At 29.6% G+C, this 24,616-nt stretch overlaps 1 protein-coding gene across 2 annotated transcripts in view; it reads left to right on the top strand.

Annotated features, from left to right (window-relative positions):
- The window catches only part of LOC142333763 (uncharacterized), a 148,785-nt gene that overhangs the window by 64,092 nt on the left and 60,077 nt on the right, over positions 1 to 24,616 (top strand). For both annotated transcript variants that reach the window (XM_075381255.1, XM_075381256.1), the window contains 3 exons: positions 8,468 to 8,636; positions 11,659 to 11,845; positions 15,527 to 16,303. In XM_075381255.1, the coding sequence (XP_075237370.1) occupies positions 8,468 to 8,636; positions 11,659 to 11,845; positions 15,527 to 16,303 (1,133 nt within the window). The remainder of the gene's footprint in view (positions 1 to 8,467; positions 8,637 to 11,658; positions 11,846 to 15,526; positions 16,304 to 24,616) is intronic.

Here is a 24,616-nt window from a genome sequence, read left to right as displayed (position 1 = left end):
TTATCACAACAACAACTTTCCCACTAAAAGTGTTAATCTCTACGAAATTTAGTCCTAGTTCCCTTAAAGAATCCCGCTAACATTAAACTCATCATGAGTGCAACGTTAACGTACTCCGGTTCGGTCTACCGGGGAGAGGAGAATTAACGCCTACTCCCACTCAGCTCCATCGCGGAGTCCCACATGACATTCACCATCTTCCATTAACTGCTGAATGCCACCGGCACATAGCCACATCCAGCCGACAGTATCTTATGCTCATAAAAATGCCCCCGTCGAAGCACAACCGCACCCCCGGGACAAGGAATTCCATGCCCGTCGGCAGCGGCTGCAACTCCGCCGACGGCTTATCAAATCAACCTGACACCTCTTAAACTAACCGTGGCTCATTGCTGAAGCGCCTACCTTCGGTCAATCAACTGCCCAGATGAAACCTAGCCACCCAGGTTCCTACTCTACTAAATCCCTTCAGCCGCCCTGCACTGGGCAATTAAAAGACTTATCTCGATTCCCCCCTGAGGGGAGAAGATCCCACCTTGTAGCTTGTCCGGTCGCTACACCACCCCCTCTCTTCCTAGCCAGTAGTGGCTTTAACGGAAAAGACACAATAGGAGTGGAGGCAAAACAGTTGGTAATAGGATTATGATACTTTTTGAAGAATAAACTGGAAACCCTGTGATGACTTTTGATCAGCCATATGAGTAGAATTGTTTCGTTTATTACTTCAAAATCTCATTTTATGGTGGCAAGTCCTCTATAAGTTGTGAATTAGTTGAAATTAGTTGAATTAGTTGAAAAGTGGTCTGTTTTTTTATTTCCTAAAGTAAAAACCAGTTAACATTTACTCTTATATGACCAAAATCTATGAACTAAAGAAATTTTTAAAGCCGGTGGAAAAATTTTAAAACGGTCAACCTTTAAACTTCAGTAATTGATGAGGACTGTTCTGGACATCCGATTGATTTTCAGCTACATTGCTTGAAACTTGTATAGACTGTCTCAACCAAGAACACTGCAGATCACATTTGAGATTATAGCAAAAAAATTACCAGTAAGTGTTAGGTGCAGTTAAAAAAAAAAAAATCACCAGAAAGCTCAAATATTGTAAAACAATTGCAATTGTGTTCCAACAGAGTTAACATATCACCATAAGGATTCAATATTTTGCATGTGCACAGTGTTGAAACAATTATTCTAATCTGTGATGAGACATGGATTCACCATTGTGTACATGGAATCAGTGTGCACTGAAATCAGAGTAGAACATGGAGTGGAAAGCCATGAACTTACCTCTCAAGAAAAAATTCCAAAACCGACCATCAGCAGGAAAAATCATGATTACAATCTTTCGGGATCCAAAAGGTCAGTTTTTGTAGATTTTGTAGTTCAGCAAACAATAAACAGCTCATACTACTGTGATATGCTTATCGACAAAGTGAAAACCAGCAGTTTTGATAAATGCCCTGGATCTCAGTGCAAAGGCATCATTCTGCTTCATGATAGCACATACAGCTCAAGTAACTCCAAAAGCCATTGATAAGTTGCATCAGGAAGTACTGCCTCACACACACCTGTACAGTCCTGATTTGGCCACATAGGATTTCCGCTTGTTTGGCTCACTCAAGCAGGTGTTAGATGGTAAGAAGTTTTATTGTAAAGACGTCAAAGAAAATTTGCAAGCAGGCATCATAAATAAGCAGATTCAGAGATGAGACAGGTGTATCATGTGTATTAGTGTTGTTAGAGAGAAAAGTAAAGAAAAATGTCATATTGGTTAAATAAACCACTAAATTTCCAGAGCAATTTGTGTCTAATTATTGAATGATCCTCATATGTGTTCTGACTGGCTCAACATAAATTCTTCCAAAATGACTAAAAGAATTTCTCTCTCTCTCTCTCTCTCTCTCTCTTTTATATATATATATATATGAAAAAATATTTGAAAAACTTATAAAAAGTGGGTCAACATTTTTTACTTTTGTAAGGTGTTCTAAAAAGTATTGTCAACAATGAAACATAGAAATCACCTGCGAACAAAGTCAGCTGTTAGTTTCACTGTTGATAATACCAAAGAATACAAGTTAAATCATATTTTATTAATTGAGATCTAAATGCCTTTTTTGAGGTACATAATTACATTTGGGATACCCAATACTTATCAATGTGTAAAATTTCCAGAAAACCATGGTGATTCATTGTAATCAAATGACAAAACCTGAACAGTAATCAGTTGGTCTCAATTCAGTACAGTTAAGAAATTATTAGGGTAAGTGCAGCTTACCTTCTATGGATCTAAACTGTCTATGTGGCTTTCACCATGTTCAAAGCACAGCTGTGCCTCCATGTCTAGTTGTTCATCCACAGCAGCATATCAGGGGTGATCATTTCAAATACTGAGCAAACAGCATCTTGGAGCTGCTCGTTGATGTATCTGTTTTTTTGGATCTCTCCTTTTACAAAACCCCAGATTGCATTGTCGGATGGGATGAAGTCAGGGCTTCTTGCTGGCCAAGGCAACAGAGCCAGTAACTATTCTGACCCACGTCCAATGCAGAAATTCAGAAAAATTTCATTGAGGTGTCTGCGGATATTCAAAGCAAAATGTGCTTGTGCACCGTCTTACTGAAACATATAGATGTCAGCGATCCCATTGCTGTTAATTCTGGAAGCAAAAATTCATTGATGATTCTCAGATAACTGTTGATTAACTGTGCCATCAAAAAAATAAGGATCAAAGAGATGTTCAGCTGTCATCCCAGCCGAAATCATAACATGAGATGGGTATGGTCTTTGATTTATTCAAAAAAGAGTTCGCCCAGAAAAAAAAAATTTTAGTTATGAGAGCTTTGATAAATCGTACACTCGTCTAAAAAATGATGTTCGTTTTATTGTTTGCCGTCAGAAAGCGTTCAAAAAATAACTAACACGCATAAACACATTGATAAGGTCATTGTTACTCGACTCGTTAACTGTGGCTGGATGAAAATGTTTAACTTTCAAGCCTTTCCACACGGTCTCGCATTGTTGATCCTGGAATGCGGAACAATTGCATGTCGATTTCATCAATGATCATCGAGTTTATGCCACCACAACAGCACGCATCTCAGCTTGAGTGCTCGGCCTCCCACTGCGTGGCACATCAAGAACACTTCCCATTACAAAAGCCTTCTTGTTCCATGTCAGTAACGTTGGGAGTGATGGTGATGATTTCCCAAAATATACATAAAAGGTCATTCATAGTGTTCTCCAATGTTTTACCAGTGTACAGATGTTAGTCGTACTTCATGAAAATATCCGCATGATCATAAAATCGTGATGTTTATGATGCTTCATACACAAGCTAACAAATACTCTTTGACAATGAATGCCTCGTATCCACCATCATTCCATATTCAACTACAACTAAGGTAATCCCATCACGAATGAACACACCGTACAATCCCCACCATGGCTTATCCACCTTTTCCAGCAGTATTGAGAATCTACAGCAGTAGAGCCTGATTACTTATTGTAGTGTACTTGTAGAGTACTTATTGTAGTGTAAAGGGACTCTGCTCACTCGTAGTTTACTTATTTCCATATCAGTCAGTCCATAAACCTAAAATGTTGGCTAAACATTTTAGTAGTGGGATAAAAAAGAAGTTCTGTAGTGAAATATGAACATTATTCAATTAAAATCATACAACTAGCAATTTCTCATGGAATTTTATCCTTTTTAAGACATTTAGTTGATGTTATTAATCCCTACAGACCTACTTATTTCAATTCTTGAATTATAATTGCAAATATCCAAAACTTTGATATATGTATCTGGCTGCAGTTGATCATTGCTTTATAAATAAATCATGACTTCCATTAAGTACAGATCTTCAGAAAGTTATAATTTTCATGCACCTATAATTTTACCCTGATTCTAATGATTCCCTTTTATAGTCTAATATGAATAAATTCTTTCTACGAATCTCAAAATTGTATTCATTACTGTGCATAAGAGATTATCAATTTATGATATCCAATTCCTGTTAGTTATTTAAGTTTAGGTGTAGAATTGTCACTAATGATAATGATAGTATTTCTGTTGCTCATACTATAAAATTTCTTGGTTTTTCACTAGGCCAAATTTTTCATTATTATCAAGTTGATTTCTTTTGAAACAAAATTCAACTGTACTGTTTTCCTTTGAAACACCTTAATGAAACTCTAACTTATCTTCATCATAAAATAGTTATTATGCTAACGTATATTCTCATCTGAAGTATAACATCGTCATGTCTTAGGTCTCTTTTAAAAAATTGGAACAAGTTTTCAAGATATAAAAATGGGCAGTCAGATTATTGTTAGCAAATAATTTTAATTATTTATTTAACACCAGGTTACGTTGTAACAGTACAATGACATTATGTCAAGATGCCAAGGCATCTGTACACAGTCCAGTGTACTTACACAATAAAAGAATAAAATAATAAATAAAAAAAGGAGAAAGAAAAACTTAAAAAATAAAATAATGATGAATAACATCGGAATATAGTCTGTAAAGTATTCATCTATGTGATATTGTCTTATTCAAGTTCATCATCTGTAATTTTTTCTAATTTTTTATTTATAATTTCTCAAACTAGACTATAGTTTCACGAGGTAGTTTATTAAAATAATATGTAGTTGTATATTTATGATTCCTTTTGCCAATTTATTTATATTGTAACAGAAGATAAGCTTCTAGAAAGAAGAAAAAAAGAGAAAATAAAGAAAGAAGAATCTAGAAGGAACAACCTTCTAGAAAAGAACATAGAAAGCATAGAAGGTGAAGACAGTCAAAAAAATTACATCTGAACAATCAAAAGGACGGGTCGGGTACTGGTACTGTAGGTCAGGAAATTTAAATACTCCCAGGACCAGCAGAGTCACAGTTGCAAGTTTGGTTTCAGTATGCGATAAACGCAATCACAGTTTGCAGGAGCATTCAGAGGAAGTGTTTGGTAACAAATGAGTAAAGAGTGCATCACAATTATTTCATTTTGGACAACTGTTGAAAGCAAAATGCTGTTCGGTTAGTTATTTGTAAACTGGAATGAAAGTGACGACAGTCTTTCTATTCATTAATAAAGTTAAACCATAAAAGTGAATAGTACTTGCAGAAAGTGAGTTGTAAATTTTTTCAATTGTTATTTTGATACCTCAACATTAGTTTAAAGCGTATAGTAAATCATAATTGTATCTTGGTCTTTATAGTTTAATTGTTACAAAACTAATTTTGTATTTAATTTGAATTGCTATGTTATAAAAGCAATTTATTATTCATAAATTGCATTTATAAGTTCTTTTGTGCGTTATTCTTGTTGAACCATGAACACGTGACAATATATTCTCAATAATTAAATGGGTTTATGTCTTGTATTTGAGAAATTATTTATAGGTTTTGGGATATTTCTCTATTATGATGACTCAATGATTCTAATATATGTTTTTTGAATAAATTAAGTGGTATTTAAGTTGATATTTTTACTTGATTTTTTAAAGAATTTTACTATTTTGTTGTGTCATTTTTAATCGTTTTATTTGATTTCTATTAGCTGACCCACATGCAATTATACCATAACTAATGATATTATACTTAATTCCTTACATAATGTAAATAAATTTTGAACTGAAAGAAGTCTGCTCGGTTTTGATAATGCAAAAATGATATATTTTATTTGAAATTTCACAATCCTATCTGAAATGTTGATCAGTGATAATACCTAAGCGGTTTGTTAATATTTTCTTTGAATAAATTCATTGCAGATAAAAAAATTAAAATCAGTTGGTGTACAGTTGTAATGGCGTACAGTCATAAAATCAGTTTGTATAGTCATAACCAAAAATTAAACAGATTTTCTTACTTCATTCAGAGCTAACTTATTAGAATCTAACCATACTTTTAAATCAGTTAAGTTGCTTTTCCAATTTTGTTATAAACTTCTAACCAAGTATTTCTATAATGTATTGTAACTGTCACCTATTTCATTAATATAAATAATAGTGGCCTAAGAATGGCTTTTGTGGAACACCAGTATTCAAATCTTTTTTTTTCATCGATTTCAAATATTGTTTTCTATTCAGCAGATAATTATGAATTAACTGAAGAGGTAAACTTCCGATACCAATTTTTTTCAAACTTTTCAATTAAAATTTTGTGTTCTCTCGAAATAAAGGCTTTAGCCAGATCCAAAAATAGTTGCTATGTGATTACTACTCGTATATCTAGCTTTTGGTAAATGATTTCAGATAAATTAGCTGTTGCATTTTTAGTTTCAATACCCTTTCTAAAACTAGTTATGTAGAATATTATTTTTATTCAAGAAGTCTTTGCAAAAGTAGAGAATATAAAAAATGGTCTATAATTTCCAGGTTTAGTTTTATCACCAGCTTTAAAAATTCATATAAGCTCAGCAATTTTCAATTTATCTGGACAAATACTACTATAGTATATATATATATGAAAATCAATGTTTGTTTGTCTGTCTGTTCCAACTTAACTCGAGATCTCAACTTAACTCGAGATCTACCGGACAAATTTGTCTAAAATTTTGCACACCTACACTTTGAAGCCCTGCGGTGAACATAGGCTAATTTTTTTGGACCTCCAACATAATGAAATTTAAAACACTTTATTTCTTCCTTAAAGTTTATTTAATTTTCAAAATGACTTTGATTTTCAAGAAAAATTTAATTTTTAGCTAACATTTTTTTTCAACATTGAATTGATTAATTTTGAAAAGGGCTGAGGTTTTAACGTACAGTTATTCCTAAGTTTCAATTGATTTAGCGCACATGCATATGTAATTTGTATGATTCATTCATTTACAGTTTTGCTGTTTAAAAACATAAATAAAAAGCTGCTTTTGTTTATCATGTGTGTGTTACTAATTTAAAGTGTGTAAAGTATTTAACTGCAATATTTTAAATTCTGTGATCTTTTTTTAAAACATCATCCTGTGCCTAAAAGACATTCTTCAATTGGGAGAAATACAAAAAAAGCACGTATAATGAAAACTGTTCGTGCAGCAGAAACTGAAGACGAAAGACAGTCAAAATTTGAAAGCGATCGAATATATACAGCCCAATCCCGTTCGACTGAAACAACTGAGCGACGGGAAATGCGATATGCCACCGTTACTGTATGTGTGACTGACTGTACCTGCCTCCGGTTACTTGACTAATAAATATAAAATAAAAAGATTGACCACCACGGGAAACGCAAGTAACCGTATAGCGCGAGTGAAGCTGCGACTGGGAGCTAGTTACTTATAAATTGTATAAGTATTGTAATTGTGTAAATACATTAAAGCATCAATAAATTTAATATTACTGTTTTATACTTTTATCACAGAAGTATATATCACATCAACTCTACCTGCTTTATTTTTTGGTATTAATTATTTTCTTTATTTCATAATTTTTAACAGGTCTAAGATACATTGACTTAACGTTAATTCTACTTTTACTCTTATGATTTTTGTTAAAATTGTTAACATTAATGTTTTTTGTAATCATTACTGCCTATATTACAAAAAAAAGTTGTTGAATTAATCAACTAAAAAATTTTTATCGTTTTCAATCAATTCATTACGCATAGGACATTTCAATTCATCAATTTATATACATTTAGATTTTTTATTTTTTCCGATCTCTGATTAGGAATTTGTGTGTTTATATTTTAAATAATTAATATGAATTTTAATTATACGTATTTTTTATTTTATAATTAATTGTATATTATAATATTCTGATCAAAGTTTTACCATGATTTCCCTTTATCCATTCTGCTCATAATGAAATTATTTTAATGTATTTATTATTATATAATTGATCAGAGTTTATTTGTTTATTTATACTAGACTATTTGGAAAGGACATCACTTACATAAAAAACCCATAAATTGTATTTGTATTCAACTTATTATTCAATTTTGTAATTTACTGACATTTGATATTAGCTTGTATTGAGTGAGAATCACTTTTTTCATGAGATAATTAAAAGAAGTTACATTTGTATTATCCAAGACGCTTTCAACTGGGCTCTCAATTAATGTTTAATTATCTAAATATGTAATATGTTTAATTATCTTTTCAATAAAGCTGAAAATACTCCCCATTTAAAACTTGAAATTTCAGTATTATAAAATTGTCATCTTGATAAAACTTCTTATCAGTTATTACAAGTTAACTTCCAACTTTTAAATCGTATTTGCTATACAGCATAAGTTATTTACCTCTACAGTTTGTATTATATTATTCATTCTTTATTTTTGTTATTGCTGATCACTGTGGTGGAGTGGTAGCATCTTCTCTGTTTACCCAGAAGGTACTGGATTAAAATCCCGAGCAGGCTTGGCATTTTTCATATGCTAAAGAATTTATCTACATGTAACTGTAATTGTGTGTAAGCCTGTTTTGTAAGTAAATAAATTGATTCAATTTTTTTTCAGTTAAATTGCATTCAGATTATCTAGAACAGTGTTTAGAATGTAAAAACAATGGTAATGTTTTTGAATTAATTGAAGTGCTAGATAGTCATATAGAGGAAAAGTATTTAATAATGCTTAGTATTTACTGTGAAAATATGGGAGAATTAAGGCATATGTTTCATCATCAGATGTAAGTATTAGTATTATTTTATTATTACTTTAATTCATTTTTTTTTAATTACATCTTTTTCACTAGTTTCCTGCTTTTTAATACATTTTCTCCATGTCTTTAATGTTTTTTTTTGCTCTATGTTACTTATCATTTTTATTTTTTCATTTCCATTTTTTACAACTGTTTTTTTTTATTCGTTACATTTCTTGTTTTTCTACCTCTTATTCTATTTTTTCATAAATCAAATTGATATATGTTTAGATCTTTTTTCATGTCTTGCAATTATAATTTATAATTTATAATTTTATATTATAGGACGTTTTTTTTACGGCAGGGTTCTTCTTGAAATAAAAACAAAACTGAAAAACATGAACAAAGTTTATTACTTAACGCGCAAAAACTATATTTATTTACTTATCTTCTACAGAGCTGCCTTCAGTATATTTTCCATAGCATGTCACTAGTTTGTTCATTTCGTCTTCAAGAAATTCTGCTGCCAGTGACTTAACATGCAGCAACACTATTTTTCAATTCCGTCATCATCATCATCAAATGTTTGTAATGAAATTTATCATTAAGAAACACAAAGAAAAAGAAAATAATCACCAAGTACTAAGTCAGGGTTATAGGGTGGATGATTGAAGATTTCCCAACAAAATTTTTCCATTCACCCCACTGTCTGATTTGTCAGGCATCATCATGCAAAAACAAAATCCTGCGGGATAACATCACATGTCGTTTTTTTTATATTTCTTCTAAGACTTTTTAACGTTTAGCAATATGTATCGGCATTCTTACAGTAGTTCTGCGATTACTAAATTCAACAAGCAAGACGCTCTTTTTGTCCTAAAATAAATAGTATTCATTACTGTTTCTTTACTGAATATTCTTATTTGAACTACTTTGGTCTAGTACATGATGAACGTTGCCATTGCATTGATTGCTGCTTCCTCTCGACATTTGAATAAGCAATCCAGGTTTCATCTCCATTAACAATGTGATCATTCTTGAATCATTGCAGAAATTTATGTGCTGCAAGATGTTTTTCCTTGTTTGTGTCTGTTAACATCTCGACACCTATCAGGCTTGTAGTTGTTTATATACCAATTTTTCAGTTAAAACTTCATAAATCAAACATCATGAAACAGCAGACAATAGGCTAAATGACCGTAAGGGGAAACCTGAATTTTATTTTTTATAATTAGTTTTAATTCAAAAATATTGAAAATGAACCGATTTAATTTATTTAAATAAAGTCTGTTTGTCACGTGGCATAAAACACCAATCAGAGCGCATGACGTCATGTCTTGCAAAACATAAATTATATTGATAATTTTATTTATTTATTTTCTTATTTGAATATAGTATTTCAGTGGCGTCATCTAAGAACTAACCGACTAACTAATTATTGGTCGATGGACTATTAAGCAGATGGCTATTAAGTAGGGAAATAATGGATTTTGACCGTATTGTTTTTGAGGTTAGTTGTCAGAAGAAATCTCATAATTAAATAGTTATAATAATGGGTTAAATCTAATTCTAGGTCCTCTTGAGCATTGTATGGAAATGATGCTGTAAACTATGTGCTGCTAAAGCGTGTTGGCAAAATATGTACAGTCAAATGTAAAATATGCCCGGAACATAAAGTTCATGCGAAATTGTATACAGTTTGTTAAATAAACATGTATACAGTTAAATAAACAATGTGTTTGGAGTTTTAATGGTAGTACTTTCAGACTGAGGCACTTGTAAAACTTGGAATTTGTTTTAGACTTAGTAATTTTCAAAACACCTGAAACATTCTGTCAACAACATTTGATTGTTTTATAAGGCATGATGTCATACGAGAGGCCATGACAGTTTGGAGCAGTTTAGCGGGAAAATTTTATTTGGTTTATAAAAATGCAAAGTACATCGTGTAAATGATTGTTTATGTGTTATAATGTTTATATTCTAATAAAATAGACTGTGAAGCTTAATGTAAACTGGTTTCTCAAAAACAATCAAGTAGCTTATTATGTAGTGGTGAAGCGTCAGTTTTCTCAAATTTTTTATTAACTTTTTCAATCAAATCATCTGTTATTATCTATAGCTGGTTGCTATGTTTATTAAGAATGTTTCCGCTTCTCAAAATTAACATCACCACCACCTTAATTTAGCATCCCTCGTAATATTTGCACCGTGAATGTCACAAATTTGCCTCTGAATTTCAGCCCCAGAATTTGTGTTTGCCATCAAAACTCGGTTTACTCCTCATACTTCACACTCTCGGCGGGATCACAGATTGTAGTATTCATTATAAATGGATGAATGTAAACAACTAACCGTAAAAATGGCCAAACTATTGTTGTTAACAGCTAACTTTAATTGAAATAACTGAGCTGTGCAAGTGCCATCTGTTTACATCACTTATTTAGCCTCCAAATTCTAAACAGACCTTAATTTAAAAATATGCTTCTTATTTATTGTAAAATGTCAAAAAGGCCTATAAGGGCAATTAAAGAGTAATAAATCAGGATTAGTAATAAAAAAAAAAAAAAAAAACATTGTGGTTCTTCATGTTAATGCCATACCAATATGCAGCAAGTCCTATTGGAATATTTAAAAAATATGAGATTACTCTTCATAGAATCAAGATTAGATACATTGTAACTTTTATTTGGATCAATGAAGGAGGGCCTATTATAATTATATCATTTTTATAAAGAGATACAAAAATCAGTTGTAAAATGGTTGTAATTATTGGCAGTTTTTTACTGAAAACAGAAAAATTGATGTAAATTTGAGATCATGTTGAAAAGTAGCTCATTTTTTGTAGTTAAATAATGAATAAACATTCCTCAAAGTGTTTGATTTTTCTTTTTGTATACATGTGTGTTAAAATTTTACTTTTTAAGAGTTAACTATTTCCACAGTTTTCTAGTGATTATTTAATCTGGCACTCTTGTCTCAGCATTTATTTCTCTTTATATATGTTTTTCATTTTATTTTTAATATTATTGTCATTAATATTAGTTTTATTAGTATTATTATTTTACAGGAAGAAGAATTCTGAGTTCCTAAAACTTTTATTTAGTAGTTATTTTCAAATTGAAAGAACGTTATTACCGATACATCATTTAACAAATATTCGGACATTAATTATAGATATTATTGGTATTATACCGAATGATATGAATAATGTTTTTTACTGTAAAATTAAAAGCTTTGATAGAAAACTATCAAGGGTAAGTCACTATTGCAGTGAAGGTGCAATCTTTTTAATTTCATAATAATTGTATCGATTAATATAATATTAGTGGAAGATTTTTGAACAAAATATTACAGTCACATATATAATTTTGAAATATATTTTATGAGGGCAATTTATAAATTAATTTCCTGTCAGCTAATAAAAATTAACAAAATAACTGAAAAAATTTACCGAATACAAAAGTTACATACGTACTTATAATCTTACTTACATTCTTACATACTTCTCGACATAGTCCTTGTCCAAATTTAATTACTTGTCCTTTCATAACTCCAACTTATTTATTCATCTTCAAAGAACGGTGGCACCGAAATACCCTTCAATTTGTTGACTCCAACTGAGTTCATCATTGCTTTTGAAGTGTTGAGCCAATTCTTCAGTTGTGTGAACATATGAAAATTACACAGTACCAAATCAGAGTTTTTAGGAGTTGGCCAAAATGTACCACTTAAACTCGTTAAGTACATCCTTAGTACTAGAAACAGTATGAGATCGTGCATTGTCATACTGGAGAACAATCCCCTTTATTACCAACCCTCGCTGTTTATTCTGAATCATCTCCTAAACTTTGTAATATTTCACAATAATTTATAATGAAAGTGACTCTCTTCCTTCCTCATCGTTGCATTTTTGCCCTTCTTTGAATTTCCTGCACCATTCTCTCAGAACCATCACTCATTACATTATTACCATAGACTACGCATAGTTGATGCGTAGTTGGCTGCCGATGGACCTTCTGCTTATAAAAAAATAAATGAAACCTTATACCTCATAACTAGCAAGAGCTGTAACAATTCCCATTGTATTCACTGTGTACCAATTGAGCGTTATAAAATGAAGTGGCAGCTGATTGTATGTGAGATGATATTTAGGCTTAGCTGAGTGTTATATAAAAAACAAGTGTTTCCTGTTTCAAGTGTGTGAGTTTCGGATGTCTATTTTAAACCACATTTTTGGGTGACTGAGTACTTAGAACATTGTATTTTTCAAATCTGCAAGTAAGAACATGGCATTCCAAGAATCCATTCCAAATATCAGTATTAGTTAGTGGTCAGGTAATGAAAAAATATTTACTGGTTGGTGCACTTCTCCATTACTTACCACTCTGTGGCAGTGTAGTCATCTCAGTATGCCTTGTACACTATTATACATTACTTAGCTAATATTTGTAATAATAGTCAAGTAATAAATGTCTTATCTTATATATTTCTAGAATCGAACTCGCTCTCCCTGTAAGCTCTAATATATTGCTTATAGCCATGTAATTTTGACTTTTTTACAATAATCTGACACAATTGTCTTGCAATTTCATCATTTTTTTCTATATCACCTGATAAATTTATATGTACAAATATATTTTAAATTCTATAAATATAAAATTAAAAAGATTAGTTTTAGTAAAATAATAATAATAATAAATATAAATATATTTATTAATTTATTTGGATTAAATTATTTATAGTCCATTTTTCCCCTCTGTATGTTAAATAAGTAAATATAATAAAACAATAATATCTTTTCAGCCTCTGCTCTTTTATTTTGTAAAAATTGTTTGTTAATAAAATTTAAAACATTTAAAAAATTTTAGAACAAATATCTGTTATGAAATTTTAAAAAGAAAATGTAAAAAGCTAAAATTAATGTGTAAATGTAAACAAAGAAGAATTTATTAAAATAAAAAAATATCACTGATGATGGACTTGAGTCTGAAAATGTTTTGATGAATGTAAAAAAGTAAAGGGAAGAGTGTTCTCTACTTCTGTAATTCTGTTCTTTGCAGAGGCTGAAAAGATATTATTGTATTATGTATAAATATATTTAATATTATATGTAATATAAACCGTCAAAACACAGAAATTAGACTATAAATTTGCCCTATTAATTTCCAGTAACTGGTTTCTGGTTTTTGCAGTATTCTGCATATTTAGTTTATATGAAATTCTATATCTATTACATTATAGTATATTCTTTTAATAATTTGTTCAAAATTATGCTTTGAAAATTTTTGAATGAGTGAACATGTAAGAGCGTATATATATGAGTGTTCTGTCCAGTACTGGACAGAAAAATTTCTAAGTTTTAGTTGAGAATTGTTTTTATTCCTGTGAATAATTCCTTAACTTTGTTAATCATAAGTTTTAGATTTCGTCTGATTCATCCTATACTCAGTGGAAATGGTATTAAAAAACCATTATATTTAAAAAAAGATTAATTTTATTAAAATTTTACTTATTTTTATATTTTAACCCTGGACAATGCTCTCAAATTTTTTTTTAGCCCTCTCTTATTACTTCTTCTGTATGCAAATTAAATAGTGAAAGGTAAGGTTACATCCATACTTTATATACGAGGTGCTACCCAAAAGTTCGGGAAATTTGAATTTCACGCGCGAACCATTGCTGGTATGACCTGCTGCCTTTAGATGTGGCTAACAGTACTCTTTGTGAATCAGTGTTCCAAAAGCTGTGACGGTGAGAGGCTGCATTATTGACTTTCGTGCGGTTGTGTAACGTTGTGTTTTACTGCTTCAGCGAAGTTCTAAATGGCAGATTTTAAAGAACAAAGAACCCACATCAAATTTTGCTTCATGCTTAAAAAAACCGGTACAGAAACCCATCGTATGCTTGTGGAAGCATTTGGTGACAATGCTATGAGTAAAAGTAAAACTTTAAATCGTTTTTGTAGTACAAACGATTTAAAGATGGACGAACGACAGTCAATGACGATGAGCATTCAGGAAGACCATCAACAAGCACAACACTGAAAAACATCGTGAAAGTACGAGAGGCTATTGTTGCAGATCGTAGACAAACAATCCATGATGTTTGTGAAATCGTACAAATGTCATATGGGTCCGTGCAACGCATCTTGTCAGACAATTTGAAGATGAGACGCATTGCTGCAAAATTCGTACCGAGACTGTTGAACAGCGACCAGAAACAAAATCGTGTAGCTGTCTGTAGCGAATTGAAAAATTTAGCAAGAGATGACCCTAACTTCATCTCCAACATCATAACCGGTGATGAGACATGGGTGTACGGGTATGACCCTGAAACTAAGCAGCAGTAGTCGCAGTGGAAGTCGTCAAGTTCACTGCGGCCAAAAAAAGCAAGCCAAGTTCGTAGCAACGTGAAGTCCATGATGATTGATTTTTTCGACATCAAAGGCATTATACATAAGGAATTTGTTCCTCTTGGTTAAACTGTCAATGGATGTTCTATTGTGAAGTTTTGAAGCGGTTATGTGAAAGCATTAGGTGCAAACGTTCAGATCTGTGGGGTAACAACAGCCGGGTTCTGCACCATCACAATGCGCCCACGCACGCATCGCTAGCTGTTTGGAATTTCTTGGCTTCCAAAAAGACGGTAGTGATTCCCCACCCACCGTATTCACCTGACCTTGCCCCATGCAACTTTTTTCTCTTTCTGAAAATTTAATTTCAATTAAAAGGCCGTAGTTTTAACCCAATTGAGTAGATTCAGGAAGAAATGCAGAACGTACTTCGAACACTTACACCTGCAGACTTTTGTTGTTTTTGATTAAGGATGTAATATTTACAAATACAATTTGTATTTTATGTTGTCGTTTTAGTTATTTGCTTTTATGGCTTTAATTAATAATAATTAATTAATTATTTATTTATTTAAATTTGCAGATGCTAGCAAAATGTTATGAAATAACAACATCAATATATGGTTTAAAATATTTACGTAAAATCGAAAATTTATTTCCATTCGATTTAAATTTTTCATCATCGTCATTTGATGAACACATTAGTATTAATAATCGTAATGATGATTTTATTATCACTCATGAAATGATGAAATGGTCAACAGGAATCAATTCGGATGATGATGATTATGATAATGTTGACAATAAAGATGATATAATTAGAAATAAAAAATTAAATGGTAACGAAGAGATTAATTTAATAGAATTAAATGAATTTATAAGGAAAATAAAATTTAATTATAATGATAAAATAAGTAATAAATTGTCATTTTCAATCGATTCAAATTTACATGTTTTAGAAAATATTGATGACTGTGATGATGGTAATGGTATTTCAAATAAAACATCACCTGTTCAATTGAAATTAGATGAAGATCTCGATAATAATTTATCAAATGGAAGTTTTAGTCAAAAATTTAATTGTAAGAATAATTTTAAAGAAGATGCTATTGAAAAGACGAGAACATTATTTAATGTTTTACCGTTTCGTACTTTTAATAGAAAACATATTAATAATTCAGAAGATTTAGACGAACATGAATACGTTGAAATGGTAGAATTATCAGCTATATCTTATCAAGCTCGTTTACGTTTAAAAAATGAGTATTTAAAATCAAGTACTTTGCCATTATGTTCGATGTTAAATAAAACATTTGAAGATGAACCGCTCTATCAAATTTACGCTGAAAGTTCTTTACAGGTAAGTTTAATTTTATTTATTTTTTATATTAAATGTTTATTAGTTTACAATTGATTGTTTTTACTGAAGTCTTTACCTAACAGAAGTTGATTGAGTATTTACTCATATTTCACCCCTTGATTTCTGTTGTAAACAGTTTTTTAAAAATTTGTAGTTTATAAGTTTTGATAATGTAGGAAAAGCTTTTGCCCATGGTATTAAGAAATTTCTACTGGAAATTATAAAAATGCTGGATTAAACTTTTAAGATAGATAAATAACATAAAAGTTACACACGAATCAGAAAGCTATAATATATATGGCTAACTACAAAAGATTGCATTTCGAAAGGGTTTTGACAGGAATTCAATCTATTACCAGTTTATTTAACATGTACATCAAACACGTAGTAATGGATGAATGCAAAGAAACTTCAGAAGGAATTATGATGAGTGGCAAGATACTGTAGGCGATAAGATTTGTTTATGACATTATCCGTTGGAAAAGATGAATAAATGTTGAAATTATTCTTTCTAGAATTAGATATAATCTTGCTAGGGAAATATTAAGTTAATTAAATTAATAAAAATTGTGTTTACGGTATAAAAATGCTGATAAAGCTTTGTGTAAATTAAAATTACATGGGAAGTACCACTGTAACAAGTTCATTAAGTTTAGCCAATATAAACAGAAGAATTATCTAAGGTTAGGAAACATTCATCTGCAAAAAGACATTTGAAATTTACCATAGTTAAAAAAAAAAAAAAAAAACTAAAAAAGAGATTTATTGAATACTTATGAAATGTGGCTCTGTATGATCAGAAATATGGACTATTGGAAGGTTTGACTTGAAAAGATTGGAAAAATTTGAAATGATATGCTGAAGGAGAATTAAAAAATTTCATGATCCATTAAAAATGACAAAGATAGAGATTCTTGAAAGTGTAGATAAAACATTTTTAAAGCAATAAAAATAGAGATAAAACAAGTTTGTTGGTCATTTAGGTACACAATAAATTTATTGTGAACATGCTGGAAGAAAAGACCAATAGATATGGAGTGAAGACACAATTCTTGACACTAATTAACGAAAAAGTAAAGAACAGTTACATGAAGGAATGGAAAATATACAGTTATTAATAAAAGAGTGTAATCGGTTAATTTCTGGATTGACAAAAAAAAAGAATCTTAAGTAAATTGACTAATTGATTGCTTGACAAAAATCTATATCAAGACTGTGATTAAATTTTTTGTAATCTTTTCTCCTGTGATATATATTACACTTTTCTTCTTTATGATATTTAAGTATTGTATTAATATGATATTTAAAAATAGATGTTTATTTTCCTGGCTGTAACTCTATTCTGCTTTTGTAATAACCTTGTTTAATTAACTGTTATATCAAAATCTTTCTGCAAATTCTTTTGTTTTTGATATATTTTTATTAAATTGAAAGTTTTTTATATTTATCGCAAAATATTTGGGAATTCTGTTTAATCTAAGACATGTTTTATTAAAATTTATTAATTGTATTTCATTATAAAGTTTAATATGTAATTTGTAAAGTTTAAAAGATAATATTCCTTGGTCAGCATTCATAATTATTTTTCTAAAATCAATTCTTCCAAGATCCATATCACCTCTGCACTAATAATATAAATTCAAATATATATAATTCAACTAAATCCACCCAAGTACAGATGTAAGACAACTTACCTTATTTATATATTTATAGTTTTTCACAAAAGTACTTTTGCAAAATCCCATATCATCAGTTGTGTGATATTTATAAAATTGCATATTAAATGATTAAAAGATTAAAATTGATTAAAAGATTAAAATTGCAAGATTAAAAGATTCAAGAGTATATGAAGTCATTAAATAAAATATATTAAAAACAAAATTTCTTATTATTATTAACACACGTAAAATTTTATTATGGACTCATTATGTTTGTCGTTTATGATCTGGCTACAAACAATGATCACCTAATATTTAAAAAAAAAATTAACTTATAACAATTTAAAATTTACTTATGAAATAAATACAAACAGAAGGAATAGATTTTCTAGATGTTAGCATTAAAATTAAGAAAGATTATCAAATTGTAAGTTTGGTATACAGGAAACCTACAGCCAATAAAGCAACAATTCATAGAAAATCAAATCATCCTTGGTCTCATAAAATTAACATATATACAAATATGATTAATAGAGCGAGCTATCAATTATACGCAAAGTAATAAAGAAAAATTAAATACAGAAGTAAATATCATAAAACAAATTACAATTCAAAATGGATATAGTACTTTGTTAATTAATAATATATATAAAAAACAAATATCAAAAATTAATAGTACAATAACTTTAAAACCAATACGTAGCGCACAGAAGATTGATAACGTTTACTTAAAATATTCATTCACTAACAGTATTGCTGAAAATAACCAAAATTTATGACAAGGATAAATTTAAACCTGTATATAAAACTAACAACCACATAATAAAATAATTAAGAAAACAGTAAAAATACTGATTTATACAATTTATGTGGGATTTATAAGATAACGTTAATGATTGTGAGGATATTTGTATAGGTATAAAACCAATAGATCGTTTAACGCCAGATTTTATGAACATTTTAGGTATTATAAACATAAAAAATTGGGCTTCTCTAATGCTACCGATCACCTTATAAACAATAAACATTCCATTACTGATGTTAATTATAATTTAGAAATTAAGAAAGGAAGCGTAAATAAAAATCTAGATATTTTAGAAAAATATTATATATATAATTATAAACAAAGATTCAACTTGATCAACTTACAGACAGATTTTGAAGGAGACACACTCATAAAAGCTGCAGTGGATAGCAGCACTTTCATAGATATTACATAAGCTATTTATTTAAACAGTACAGTACTGTAGTATTTAACTTCAACATGCATGTTTAAATGTTTATTTTTATTTTGTTTTTAATATATTTTATTTAATGACTTCATATACTCTTGTATATGATCATAATTTTAATCTTTCAGTCGTTTAATATGTAATTTTATAAATATCACACCACTGATGATGCAGGATTTTGCAAAAGTATTTTTGTGAAAAATTATAAATATACTAATAAGGTAAGAGTTGTCTTATATCTGTACTCGGGTGGATTTAGTTGAATTATATATATTTGAATTTATATTATTAGTGCATAAGTAATATGGGCCTTAAACGGATTGATTTTATAAAAATATATACATATATACATATATGTATATTATATACTAACATATTGACCACTGTGCTAATAAAATTTAATATTAAATGAAATATAAACCACCAAAACACAGGTAAGCTAAACTTACCATATTAATTCCAAGAATTGATTTGTGAGGGATTGCACGTCTGTTGGTATTTGGTTCTATAATTACATTAAAATAAATTGTTTTTATAATTTGTTAATTTTGGATTTTTTGAAATTATTACTGTTTTCTAAATTTTGAAATTTATTATGGACGAATACACAAATTCTGCTGCCCAGTACTGAAATGACATAACATTTCAGTATAATATTTGAGGTAAGTTTAACTTATCTACTTATTGTGTTTTGATGGTTAATATTTCAATTAATATTAAACATATATATATATATGTAATATGTTGTAGGTGAAATGAAAATCAGGCTTATTGTAAAGAGCCGTCATTTTGCAATGAACCTGGCAAAGTGGAAAAATTATATAGCAATTTCTAATCGGTCTGATATTTTTCAGGCTACTGTAATGAGCCCACACAACTTTAGACTAATTAGAAAATGTGCAGTTGTTTACTCATTAAAGAGTAAACAATATAAGGATTATTGCTTATAATTGTAAATATAAATTATAAATATAATTCAACAAAACTTAAGCTACACTTGCTTTGCTCGTTAACCTTGACTAGTGAGCAAATTTTAGTGAATGAAATGAGCAAAGTTAAGTTTGGTTAGATTATATCCATAATTTCTCTGCAAATACCTCCAAATACTCGCTGATTTTGGTAGAAAAAATGTGCAAACAGTTGCAAATTTTCTAATTAGCCTAAAGTTGGATGGGTAAATTACAATAAGCCTGAAAAATATCAGGCTAATTAGAAATTGCTAGATAATTTTCCAGTTTTCCAGATGCATTGCAAAGTATCGTAGGCTGTTTACAATAAGCCTGATCTTTCAATTTGCCTACAACTTACATATATATATATATTATTATTATTTATTTTATATATAATATGTCCAAAAAAGAATATACCTTTTTAAAAAAATATTCTTTGTCCCCTGATGTGATATTGGAATCCTTTATATACCAAAAGCAAGGTAATATGAAAGTTTTTTCCTACCTTACAAAGATTCATTTTGGGTGCCTTTGTGACGTGGTAGATATCTAATCGATAGTCCATTTCCTCCCATACTCGAATCAACATGTCTTTTGTAATGGCGGCAAAGGCTTCTGTGATCCGCTTTCGCAGCTCCACAGCTCAGATCTCAAGGCAATGGTGGGACAAAGACATTGTCTTCGACAATGTCCCAAAAAAGAGGTCATATGGAGTCATTTCTGGAGACCTCAGAGGCCATCTCAACAACGCTTCATCATCTACTTATATATATGCTTCATATATATATATATATATATATATATATATATATAAGATGGCAAAGTACATTATACAAAATATGTATGTATATGTGTATATACGAAAGCCGGCAAAATACATAACATGTATATATGTATGTATGTATCTGTTTTAATATATATATGTATGTATATATTTTTAGATGAATGTATTAAAAAAAAAATTGCTTATTTTGTTTTTTCTTTATTTCTTTTTCTAAAGAGCTGAGAGATAAAGAGATAAAACATACATTTCAGATGCGTCACCCTCTGTACATATATATAATTTATGAATTTTTATGAATCTTAATTGATTTTATATTGAATGTTAAACTATTATTAGTACAGATCCAACAATGTCTAATTTTTTCTTGATTCTAAGATAAGAAGCATTAATATTACTGCTGCAGATTGGCATGTCTAAAGCTTTACCAATATTCATAGCAGTTTCTTCAACAATTCCAATGTTATTTTCTATAATTTGATGTATTTAAATATTACTTAAATGTAATATTTAAATCATCACTAATTGTGAATATTATTTTAAGCTCTTTGATCGTACTCTCCATTTTGAATTTCCTTGATACATTATTCACTTGTAAATTTTTCTGTTTTAGTAAAGTGATTTCACTTGTAAGTATAGTATCCTATTTGTACTTTGATTAAATCAGCTTGTTTTTCAAGTCGTTTACTACTTCCTTTACAGTTTTTACTTTTACGTCTTCCTCCAATGTCGATTTAACTTTATTTGGATGTCTTAATACACATGACTGACCAACTAGTTCATCTCCTTTTCATTTCAAATTTTATTACCCATCTTATTGTTATCCTGTATATAAGCAATAAGTTTTATTTAATCATATTGAAAGATTAGTAAATTTTAAAAAAAATTTTGATTGAGTACATTCATATAATAAAACAAGATGACACAATAACACTGTGAATTCATAAAGTTCAACTCTCTGTAAGTCGTAACTGAAATAATACTCATAAATAAATAATAAAAAGATTGTAATGAGGACTGTTTGAAATTAGATAATTAGTGATATGCTTACATTTAAAAAAATTAAAAAAAATTAGTTATTTCTCAGAACACTGTATTTCTAGGCATTTTTTTCGCATACTTTGAATATAGCTTTAATAAAGACACTTCCAGCATGGTATAAAACATCTTTCTATGTCGGCTAAAAGTTGAGATAAAACACACATTCAGACTTTTTCATATCCTTGTTTATGTACATATATCATACACATTTCTTTTTTCTTTCTCGATTTAACCCATCTTTGGACCAAGTAACAAATGGTTCTTAATTTTTGTACTCCAGTAATTTTTCATTTTTTGTGAATAGAGCTGTTTTCTCTCCTCAGACCATGTCAAATTGTTGTTGACTTGCTTTATTAGTTCTTGATTGATCTACTGAAATTCTTAATTTTGTCCTAAAATGTGTTGGGGTATTGTGTTTCTTCATCGGTGATGTTTATTTCATGCCTATCTTTACAGATATCATCGATCTATCTGTTGTTCTTCTGAGTTTTGGTATACATGATGATAGATTTTGTGAGTCATAAGCCATTCATGTGAGAAATGTGGCCATAGAATTGAATCTTTTCGCATTATATTGATGAGATTTTTACAGTGTGGATAGATTTTATTGTCGGTTTGGATATTGTAGGTATCTCTTTTCCTTAGGTCTAGGATTTTCCTGAGTATCTTTATTTTTTAATTTAAGTATTTTGGTCTTGTGTTTTTTAAGCGGTACCAGGCATTCTACTGCATAAGAACATTCAGATTAGATGAGACTTTTTCTTTAATCTTGGCTTTCTTTTTCCTGTTTAGCCTCCGGTAACTACCGTTTAGATAATTCTTCAGAGGATGAATGAGGATGATATGTATGAGTGTACATGAAGTGTAGTCTTGTACATTCTCAGTTCGACCATTCCTGAGATGTGTGGTTAATTGAAACCCGACCGCCAAAGAACACCGGTATCCACGATCTAGTATTCAAATCCGTGTAAAAATAACTGGTTTTACTAGGACTTGAACGCTGGAACTCTCGACTCCAAATCAGCTGATTTGGGAAGACGCGTTAACCATTAGACCAACCCGGTGGGTTTCTTTAATCTTGGCTACAAAATTTAAGTCTAACTTCTTAAAATTAAAATAAGAGTGTGATATTTGGTTATTTAAATCATATCTTTTATATAGAATACATAAAGAGTTGCAAAATTTTTACATTTGTCACTTATTTTGAAAAGTACTTTTGAAGTCAAACAAAAATTTCTTTCCATTTTTTAATTATTTTACTGTACTGTTATCTGTATTTTAAAGAAAATTTTTTTTGTTTATAGTACATTTTTTTGTTTCAATAATAAGTTCCCTTATTTTATATCTTAATTAGGCGTTATAACTTGATATTTTTTGCTCATTATTTTTTTAACAGAAATTTTTTTATTATATAGTAAAATTAATTATCAATAATTTGATTTTCTTGGAAATACTTCTAATTCTTTATAAAAGTTATTAGTTGTTATATTGTAGAGAGAGGTTGAAAAGTAATGTGTAAAGTGAGTTTTTTATTATTTTTTTTATAAAACCTTGAAAAATATTGCTTTTTGAAAAAAAAACATGATTTATATATTTAAAGTGAATAAAACCATCTTTAACTTGATATTTTTTTATTACTGGATGACAAAAAATTAAATAAAATTTTTTTTTTTTTTAATTAAATTTGTTATATAAAATAATATCCATTACTAATAATTGTAATATATTTTAAAAACACAGTAACTTTCTAATGTTAATATAATAATCACAGTCATCTAGTATGGTCATTTGCTACTTTTTTTTATTTCTGGACCTGAAAAGCAACCGATTTTAAAATAACCTGAAACCATTTTAAAATAGTATTCACCTTACCTAAGTCAGAACTGTACTCAAAAGGTATTTGTTGTTATGTTAATTAAACTGGTTTGTTTTGAAAAAGAAAAGGATTTATATAGACTTTTTTGTATAAAGTGTTATTATATATATACACTAATTCCTTTTTAAACAAAGAATGCAACATCACATTAACTCCAAGAAATGTAGAGAGATGATTTTGGTTAAACGTAGTTATACTCAGAAAGAAGCAATGATTTCTTCTGAGTGAAATTGTTTGCTATAGCGTTTCTAACATATCTTCCTCTTAGTGCAGTTGAAGAAAAAAGGTTAGGTAAAAAGTAGAAAAACTCATATTACTGTAAACCTTTGCAACTTTGTCAAAAAACTGATGTGGAATGACATATCACAATAACATAAAATGTTGATTTTTAAGACCGATTCTGATGTATGGAGTAAAAATCTGTGAACCACTGATAAAGCTTAGGCTTAGGAGAGCATTACAGAATCTGTGCTTTTGCACAGCAGTGTTAGTATTAAGGGTGAACTTAAACAAGTGGCAGATTTTTTATTGTCCTCTTACAGTCCTTATTTGACACCATGTTTACAAAATTGAAAAATGGCTGGTCAACCCAAAACTTCAAAACCAAATGATGAACTTGCCATTGGAATCAGTGAACGCATGGGTACTTTAGCATTGCTGTTTTTTTGAAGAGAATAGATAAGCTGGTAACACGATATGACAGCTGCTTGAAATTGAGCAGGGACTATGTCAAGAAGTAATATAATAATTATCTACATTGTCACATTACATTATC

Source organism: Lycorma delicatula, chromosome 13 (assembly GCF_047948215.1).
Source record: "Lycorma delicatula isolate Av1 chromosome 13, ASM4794821v1, whole genome shotgun sequence".
Lineage (NCBI taxonomy): Eukaryota > Metazoa > Arthropoda > Insecta > Hemiptera > Fulgoridae > Lycorma > Lycorma delicatula.
The sequence above is the reverse complement of the archived record's forward strand: the minus strand, read 5'-3'. Positions and strand labels throughout refer to the sequence as shown.